The sequence below is a fragment of the Salvelinus sp. IW2-2015 genome, linkage group LG33 (genome assembly GCF_002910315.2).
Source record: "Salvelinus sp. IW2-2015 linkage group LG33, ASM291031v2, whole genome shotgun sequence".
Classification (NCBI taxonomy): domain Eukaryota; kingdom Metazoa; phylum Chordata; class Actinopteri; order Salmoniformes; family Salmonidae; genus Salvelinus; species Salvelinus sp. IW2-2015.
Window position 1 is genome coordinate 8039637 of NC_036872.1, and position 10549 is coordinate 8050185.

General features: G+C 43.2%; 1 protein-coding gene across 1 annotated transcript in view; it reads right to left on the reverse strand.

Annotated features, from left to right (window-relative positions):
- LOC111958126 (calmodulin-regulated spectrin-associated protein 2-like) overlaps positions 1-3457 on the reverse strand; it is a 72592-nt gene extending 69135 nt beyond the window's left edge. Inside the window, 1 exon segment of the mRNA XM_070437022.1 lies at positions 2789-3457. Coding sequence (XP_070293123.1) covers positions 2789-2927 — 139 coding nt within the window. The 5' untranslated portion in view covers positions 2928-3457.
- Between the last annotated feature and the right edge of the window lie 7092 nt (positions 3458-10549).

The window sequence follows — 10549 nt, forward strand, 5'->3', positions numbered from 1 at the left end:
TATCTGGCCGGTATCTTATGCTGTACAATGTTAACAGAGTCTTGCCATATAAGTGCTGCTAGAAGAAATGGTGCTATAAAGAACCAAACAGGGGTTCTATGGCTTGGTTCATATGGCCCTCAAAAATGTTCTATAAGATCAACAAAGCACCCTTCTTTTTAACAGTGTGGAGTGCAGATACAACCTCCACAGAGTAAGTGGGCTTTAGTTTTCCACAAGTTCATCAAAAGCTGCCGCGTCAAGGAAAACCAATCTCCTTTGTGTCTGCCATCAAACAGGAAATAGACAGGAAGTAGCTGTCGCAGGAAGTCCAAACACGAGACCTGGAATATCGACCGTTACCGTGCCGACCACGGGAAGTCGTCCAATTGGAGCACAGCACAGGGAGGGAACATTAAAGAATGTACACCAGTCAGCAACATTACTTGTCTGTTACTATGCAGTTATTACTTTCTTAGAAACCTGTGTAGCCTATATCGGCAGTTGATAATGTCCGATTCAAAACACTGGGTTACTTCGCTGAGAAATAACTCGATATATTTTAGCAGTGGCTTTCAGAGGTAACATGTTTGTTCAGTTGCTCACTATGCCAATTCACGTTGGACTACTTCTTTTCCAATGCAGTACGAACATAAATTAAGTCAGACCAAAGTATACCAGAAATGTTGTCACTCCCATTGATTGTGGCTAATGAATTCACACGTTACTAGACTAATGAGCGTTAGTGCCCGGAGCCAGTATGTAAAGCTGAAGCATCTTCTGTTGGTCCTTCCATTGGGCCCAGTCTCCAGCCTGGAGGCCCCTGCATTGTGATGTAACTGAGACAAACGTTGAACACTAAAGTTAGACCGTGAGATCTTGTTGCAAAGAGAGAGTGAGACGAGAAAGAGATAGAGAGAGCATTGGGACCTAGTCAGTGATCCAGTGCCAGACAGGAAAGCAGAAAACACAGATGCCTTTGGTCAAAATGTGTCATATTAGAGGGAAACCATTTAGTGAGTGTGTATGTGTCCGTACATGCTCTTATGGTCACGCTTATAGTCCTGTCCTGTGTCTAGGCTATATTTCAGTTGATCTACATCCGTGATCAGCATGCATTTTGAATGGGGGAGATTGTTTTGAATTTTCTGCATTACGTGGGCCAAACTACTGTCAGAACCATAGTAACTAGACCAAACGTGGCTGTGTGTGTAAACTAAGACTTGGTTGATGAATTGGGCCACAGTTCTCATGGTGCTGGAAAGGAGCAGTAATGTGTGTCACCAGGAGGGACAGGAAAAAACAACCCAGTCCTGGTATGCTAATAGCCTCTATGACAGAGTAGTGAGGCGAGTGGAGCAGTTGACAGGGCTTTCCACCATTTTATACACTTGAGAAAAGCTTACAAATGACATGCTGGAAACTATAGGAGGAGCTACCTAGTCTATGTGCTGTAGGCTTAGCATAGTGTCGTGTGGCCATTGAACGTGAGAATCCTTGGCTCCCAAGGCTAGCTACAGCATAACCTCTCTCTCTCTCCCTCTCTTGCTCTCTCTCTCTCTCTCTGTCCATTATTACCATACACAGACCGAGTGTAGCCCAATTAAAAAACTTCCTTAGAGAGTTGGAGTCAGTCAACCGGCTGGAATTACTGACTTCATAGGGCTGCTGCTGCCTACTGGCCAAGGCCAGGCCTTTCCCCCAACTACAATGGTAGCAGCTTTTAATATAGGCAACGTGTTGCCTGTCATCCAGAAACGGTACTCTGAATGTTTTCTGTTCACAATAGGTTACATTCTAATTACAACCACCCACTAACTGTGTTATTGTCAAATCACATGGAATAATCTAATTAAGCAATAAGGCCTGAGGTATATTTATTTTACTAGGCAAGTCAGTTAAGAACAAATTCTTATTTTCAGGAACAGTGGGTTAACTGCCTTGTTCAGGAGCAGAACGACAGATRTTTACCTTGTCAGCTCAGGGATTCGATCTTGCAACCTTGCGGTTACTAGTCCAACGCTCTAACCACTAGGCTACCTGTATATGGCCAATATTTGTACAACGGCTAAGGGATGTTCTTACGCGCGACGCATCACGGAGTGCCTGGAAACAGCCCTTAGCCATTGGCCATATACCACAAACCCCCGAGGTGCRTTATTGCTATTATACACTATATACAACGTAATTAGAATAAAAAAGTATTTGTTTGTCATACCCATGGTATACAGTCTGATATACCACGGCTTTCAGACAATCAGCATTCGGGGATCAAACCACCCAGATTATAATACTGTTTAGATGTTCCAACAACCTGTATAGGGCCATGTGGCCATTACTGTCAACATCAGGAGCCAGCTGCAGTTACTGATCAATCAAATGCCACAGACYTCAATGCCGATGGGAGAATACGTACATTATCAACAACAGCAACAGCGTCCTCTGCCGTGTTCATAACAGAAAAATCGGAGATATTGGACAAACGTGCAACAGTTAGTCTGTCCATCACCTGCACTTCTCCTCGGACACAGACCGTCAATTAGAGAGCCCTGGTGTGACTAATACAATGACTAATTAGCATGTTTAATATTCGCTCGTGGTGAAGATGATGTTTCAACAAGGCTATTGAGGCCAAATAACACATTCTTAACACAGATAAGACATGCTCTCTTGGCCCATCGGGAATACCGAGGTCAATTATGATAAACCCTCTGAAGATGTGCGCACTGACACAATTTGTCCAAATGTTGCATCACATTTGACACATTTCCACCCCAATATTCAGAAAACKAAAAAAGGCGCCACCCACCTGAGCCGAAGGCTTTGGCCACAAGCCATGTCAAACTACAGTATATTTTGGCCCTTGTGAAATCATAGTGATCAAAAGCCTTGATCGAGGGGACGATAAAGGTTKGCCTCAACCCCTTGGTATCTGCCGCATCACTCATCTTCACGCCTGGCTCGCTCGGCCTCCTTTACAGAGAGGGAGATGGTCGGTTAGCTCGTGGAATTCTACCGGTGGCAGATGACATCCCGTCCAAAGGAATTCGATGCAGCAAAACTATTCTTTCCGTTCAAACTTTAAATGCGTTATCTAGCCAAATACCGACTGGACACCGTTATAATTCCTCACACTCAGATATGTCGTGGCTCCTTCCCGTGGTCCTTATAAGTTAACCGTTTTTATTTCCAAGTGTCCGATACTCTCAGTACGAGACGAGAATTCCAGCCAGGCAACTGCAGTAGTTTTGGGGATTTTCATCCATTGATTCCCTGACATTATCTTCAGGTTMCCAAGCATACAGTGGCTATGACTATCTACGAAACGGGTCGCGCATTTGCCCGACTTCTATTCGCTGGAATAGTTCAATTATAAGTTATAAGTAAACGGAAAAGGTTGTCCTTGTCCAGAATTTGTCATCATAACTGGTTTTATTTTTTCCTCTCCCTCGATCACGGCAGCGTCTCCCCTGCGCTTTTCCTGCCGCACTGGCCTCAAAGGCGAGCGCCCACAGAGCGCATGCGCGGTCCACCCATAACTTCCACAGACACAGTGCTGGATACAGTGTATCAAGTATCTTGTGAAATTCCCGCGGTACGTGTTTCCTCTGCACTTGGAATGCCAGTAGAGGTCTACGCTCAGTATCCCCCAAAATCTCTATAAATCTAAGTCTACTACAACAATTACTTTTGATCTTGTTATGCTYGGCTGAATGATACTTGTTTGCCAGCATGGTTACTTTTGGTCGTGTACGCCATGTGATTAGGAGCTTGGATTACTTACAATAACTGTGTGATGACCTAAAGAGGACGTATAGGGTGGTATACTGTATTAATCAAAGCAGGGTGAATCTCAGTGCTGTGAAATGATATTATCTATTCTTTATTTAACCTTTCGCTACTATAATAATAATATATGCAATTTAGAAGACACTTTTTATCCAAAGCATGCATACGTTTTCTTATCGTGTTAGTCTCATCACGGTAACATATCTTTTTCAAAACTCTGGGAATAGGACTGGAGATTCTCGTTGGAGATGTAGCAAGCAGAACAGGTTAAAGGCAGGGATGAGGTGTTCTGATCCTGAATCAGTGGCTTGGGTTCAGGGCAGAGAAGTCTTTGGGTGAAGACAGTTAAAACAATAAGGCATTTCAGACAGGAAGGGGTGGGGTTTCTGGCCGCCCAAGTTGTTGCCCCGCCTTCTTTCTTTAAGACCTGTCACACTGCCTTTTAAGTTCAAGTTTCAAGTTGGTTTAGTTGTTCTATACATATGACGTCCTTGGAGTAAGTACACAGTGCAACGAAATGCTTACTTCACCACTCGACAATGCAACAACAAAAGGAAAGTAAGTGAATGAAAGACTAATAACAATAAAAGATCAATGAATGAAAATAGGATACAAATTTAGCAGTCATTTTATTCAGAGAAGACTCACACCTGGCATACAGCCCTTCCCCCCCCTCTCTCCCCTCTCTCATTCTCTCTTTCTATGGCTCGCCCTCTTTCAGACACAAATGCAAGTAATTTACTCTGCTTTCCCATAAATGCTCCTCCCACTCTTTACACACTCACTTAGACACACACACACACACACACACACCACACCACACAATAAAGGGCGGCAGGTAGCCTAGCGGTTAGAGCATTGGGCCAGTAACTGAAGGTCGCTAATTTGAATCCTAGAGCCGACAAGGTGAAAAATCTGTCGATGTGCCCGTGAGCAAGACACTTAAACCTTATCGCTCCACGCTGCTGATAATGACTGACCCTGCTGTGACCCCACTCTCTGAGGCTGTCTTAGGGGAAATTGGGATATGCATAAAACACATTTTGAAATAAGCGTCTACCAAATTCTTCTACAGACACGCATTGCATAGTTTTTTTTGTTACTGCTCGTATAATTTCAGCACTACAGTGAAGAATATTGTGCAACACATATAAAATAGATGTCACATGGGCCTATTAGCTGCAGGCTTGTCCATAATAGATAGTCCATTTTAGTAGCTGCTCTGTTRCAGAGTGAGTGGACACATTTGCATACTGGTCCCCCATGGGAATCAAACGCGCAACCCTGGCTTTGCAAGCACCATGCTCTACCAACTTCCTATTTGCAATGACGGCCTACCCCGGCCAACGCTGGGTCAATTGTGCGCCGCCCTATGGGACTCCCAATCACGGCCGGTCGTGATACAGCCTGGAATCGAACCAGGGTCTGTAGTGACACCACTGAGGTGCCTTAGACCGCTGTGCCACTCAAAAACCAAGGAAAAAGGCAGTAACTGCCATCACACATGTCAGTTAGTGCTTTTTACCTTGGTTTCACTGTTGCTTTGGCTGGCGCAGTGTCTAACGGTTTGACTTGGTTTCACTGAGCTTTGGGCTGCAGTGTCTACGGTTTACCTTGGTTTCACTGAGCTTTGGGCTGCAGTGTCTACGGTTGACCTCTGTATTATTTATTGTTCTTTGCTGATACAAGTATCAAACTATATTACACTGAAGGCAGTAACTTCCATCTAGGGTCAAAGGTCATATCAGAGGTCAGGGTCAATATGAATTTAAAAAAAATCCTCATAGGAAGACAACAGATAACCACATCTCCAATTATCTGCCTACAATTGATCTGGCTGGACAATAAAACAACTTTGAAGTCATTTTTCTCAGTTTCACTCTATGAGCAGTTACTGCTCTGTTGCTTGGTAGGGCAGTATAGTGGTGTTACCTGGATGATTGTGCAGTTTACAGTCCTTTTCCGCAATACTCACACACTGACATGTTACATCATTGCCTCCCAGTGGGCAGTATTGGTACATACAGCTTCTAACTTTGATGGGACTTTTTTATTCAATGCCCATTAGATGGCAGTCCTTAGCTACTTTTTCCAAGAAAACGTCCACATCAGTGATCCTACAGAACCCAGTTTGGATATCTGTTCCTGAATGCTTCAACAACGCCAACGGGAATGGCGTATTCTGTTGAACATGCGGCATTTACAGAACAGTGTGTATAATGTGTTGTGGTGTGTGAAGTATTTTGAGAAAGTTTGCACTGCAGATAAAGTGTGGATACAGCTTGATGGAATAATAAGACTGACTTTCTATGGGGTCAAATTAAGAAAACTGCTAACAAGAACAAAATGAGAGAGATCCTCAACCCCACAGTAGCCATAATAACCCCTCATATAAGAACTTAGATCCGGGTATTTTTAAACATGGAGAGAACCTCCTAGCCTGTATTTACCAGGGGTGGGTCTACTGGGTCGTACAGGACAGAGGACAGGGCTACCATCAGCTCTCTGACAGATATGGGTGTACACGTTCCTGTTCTGGTGGAGATCCTGTCCTTGCTAAAGCATGGTTTGACCACTATATAGAGAGATGATTCTATTGGGACAGTGGTTAGCGCCTGCTTTAGTGTGTTTTAATCTCTTGGCTCTGTACTTTTTTAACTGTAAGCCGACACTATTTTACACCATAGAGAAATCATATCAATCTTAACATGCACCCACACACACCCCCACACCCACACCCACACCCACACACACACACACACACACACACACACACACGAAAGGACTACAGCTTCAGGATCCTCCTCACACTCTTACTCATTACATAACTTTGCCAACTCATCAGTTCTTATTAGGGTTAGTCCCTTTACAAAGTGACACATTCTCCTAGCAGATGTGTTACTCAGCCTTGCAGTCAGATGTCCTTAAGCCTGAGGCTCCACACTGTAGCTCTACAGCACAAACAGGCAACAAATGCCACTTCTGCAGTTTCACAGCCTTTAGTGCAGCCATTTCAGCATTGTATGGCTTAGGCTATAACAGGTCATCTTTGTTTAGGCCTATAACAGTTTATTATATGCAATACTGCTATTATTACATTAACTATCAGTCCACACACACACACACACACACACACACAACGAACATACAATGCACCCACACCATGCACTTGATAGAAAATGCAATCAGCGAATAATCAACAACACTTTTTGAATTAGTCAAACTTGTAAAGCTTTCTCATTGTCGTTTGTATGTAATAACAGATTCCATGTTAATACCTTGCTAATATGCTAAATTGACCAAATGAAGCCTACATGGTCTTACATAGTATATTATTGTGACATTGTGGTGTATGTTGTGTACGTTCTGAGCGTGGGAGAGAGATCTGGGGGGCGAGCAGCTAGGGGTCACGTATAAGAGGCTTTGATGGAGACGTGAAAAGGGGGCCCGTTTCTTGGTAAGAGACATGGATTAGGATAAAAGAGGTATGAGTGGGGGATGCTCTCTTTCTTTATCTGTCTCGCTCACTCTCTCCATCTCTCCCACAGTCACTGCATCGTCCCCATTCAACATGAGATAGAGGGAAAGAAAGGTACAATGACAGACATAGATAGAGAYCGAGAGAAAGYGTTACAAAGACAGGAAGAAGGGATCGAGAGAGAGAAGGATCAAGAGAGAGAAAGAGWGAGAGGGCAGTGTTGAGACCTCGTGCGACCGATATTTTGCCTCTTTAGAATGCAGCATAAGAGAGTGGCCACAGAGGAGCTTGCTCTTCCCAGGTCCTCATTCGTCACACATGCTAAGAGAATTTAACACACTCACTCCTGACAGGCCACAACACATCATCACACACACACCATCATACACACATACTGAGACAAGCACTCACATATACACACACTATCATACACACACCATCATACACACATACTGAGACAAGCACTCACACATACACACAATATCATACACACGCACACACAAGCTCATGTATTCACACGCATATATATATATATACACACATGCAAACACACAGGCACACACAAATCTCAATTTCTTTATGTGGAAAAACAACCCATCCTAACGGTTAAGCAAGAGAGCCAAAGATTAATAATTTAATGGAGAAGATAGCTAGTGATTACGGCATGCTAAAATGCCTCATTGATTGTTACTGAGATACAAAACAAATGCTATCGTGGACGACTACTAAGCTTGCGTTCTATCTAGCACAAGGCTTATAACATAGCTTTGTAAACAGAACACTACAGTGCAATTTCCATTTAGGCTTATTGCTACACGTCCATTGGGCCTGCTTCTGACGTTACTGCTACCATGTAGCACTGTACTGTACCACAGGAGAGTAAAAACCCACACGCTTGGTAGGTGGCAAACGCCTGTATGTTTGGGCCCTATTTTTCCAATGAATGACACATCTTCATATGTAACACCTGCGTTCATTTTCCAACTGTAGACAGGAAACCATAGACCTCATGTTATCTGCATACACACTAGACACTGATCGCCTCAAATAAAACGGCAAAGTAAAAAACTCACTAGTTGTACATTTTTACTTGTAGCCTACATAAATAAGCACATAATTGGTGTGTTAGTATCCGTGTTATGTAACCAGTCATCAACCACTGGGGATGGAGAAATATGGGATAATAATTCAAGAAATGATGATATTTTGATATGGAGCTTAAACATCATGTATTTTAAGTAGGGTAAATCATGCGCTCAAATGTAATTAATAGCATTTATGTATGTGTGTTTATAAGAACGACCATTAAATCAACAGCAGACACAAATGAAGCAGGCCCGGGGACGTGACTTGAGAGAAATGGAATGAGAAGACGTGCGTTCTGTACCACGCTACGCTATGCTTGGATGAGCATGTAGGCCATGCCAACAACAATGCATAATATACCCTCTGGTGATAGGGCATGTACACACAAATGCCCAAAATTGTGCGTGCGCGCACACACACACACACACGGATACACGTAGCACACACACGCTTGGTGATAGGGCATGGAACCGCTTCTGCTCATATCTAGAGATACTGTTACATCAGTGTGACAGCAAGGACTTTAGCCCCAGAGGAATCAGCCAGCTCTCGTCTGTGTAATGGTAAATTCACAATGAATCAAATGGCTTACATTCTCAACAGTCATTGTTTATTTCAGTGTTTTGGGAGATTATTCTCTATTTCGAGAAGAGAAAAAAACGAACTGTTCATTTAAACACTATTCGTTATTGACGTCTTTTTAGGGTGACATGGCAATCAYAAAACATTCCTGCTTGATCCAAAAAGCTTTGAATTTGAAAAGGCAATTTACATGTRACAGCTCCATCTACAACTATACCATTTTTTATAGAGTGCAATTATTTAGTAATCAACTAAATCACAATCTTCAATTGACACCACAGTTATTTGAATCAGGCATGCTATTGTTGCGCTAAAATGATAGCCTGCACTTTACGGCTCTCCAGGACCGGAGTTAGTCACTGCCATTCACGACACACATTTAAGAGCTTATTCCCAATCCCCATCCATCACTTTCGTCCCTCTCCAAGCAACTCCGGATGTGGTTGTACAGCAGATGCACATAACCAAAGGATGTCAAGGATTGAACGATCTGAAAGCGAGAGGGAAGTCATTACATATTCCTATTTCCTACCACCCTCAGTTCAACATAATCACCACAATTAGAAGACATCTGCAGTGAATCCAGATCTGTAGTATGTGTGTGCGTGCGCATGCACGCCTGAGTGTTGTGTGTGTGTGCGCGTGTGCATGCGTGCATGTGTGTGTATGATGAAGGCAATCAGGCGGTATTACTAGCAGCATTAACCAGGTCCCCCTCTYCGTTGGGCCTCCTCCTGAAGGAAGGCATTCCATTAGAATATCTATGATTAATTGAGATGGAGGATTTGCACGTTGCATCGCAGTAGAATGTTAACCAACCGGGAAATGTACTTCTTGGTATGGAGCCGAGGTGTTCTGTGATCTCAGTACATCTAAATGGGATGGTGTAGAGAAATGCTGTCCCGTTCTGACCTTTATTTTCCCTTGTTTTGTCTTTATTTAGTATGGCCAGGGCGTGAGTTGGGGTGGGCAGTCTATGTTATTTGTTTCTATGTTTAGGTTTGTTCATTTAGCCTGATATGGTTCTCAATCAGAGGCAGGTGTTTTGCATTGTCTCTGATTGGGAGCCATATTTAGGTTGCCTGTTTTCACTGTTGGTTTGTGGGTGTTTGTCTTCCGTGTCAGTGTTTGTCGCCACACGGTACTGTTTCGGTTCGTTCACATTTGTTATTTTGTTATTTGTGTAGTGTTCAGTGTATATTATTAAAACATGGACACTTACCACTCTGCGTATTGGTCCTCCGATCCTTCTCGCCTCTCCTCGTCAGATGAGGAGGAAGAGATAGACAGCCGTTACAAATGCATTATCACAGTGCTTCCTCAGTTAGCTTTTTTTGCGCGGTGACCCATCTTAAGCCTTTAATAATGTCTTCTGACCCATCAGATAAATGAGCTCATGTCTCTAGCCACATCCCAGGGTTTAGCCACAGAATTAGAATATCTCTACCGTCCCTCCTGACCCATCATTTGGTAAACACTGCATCAACACTAGCTGGGTACTAAATTGAACACATGCATATTTCTTAGATTGGATTCCACTTCACTCTCTGCTGGCTCAAGTCCATCAGACTTAGTCGCCATTCCGATCTTCATCAACCACAATCATCAAGTATTTTACTACTAAAAATGACAGCT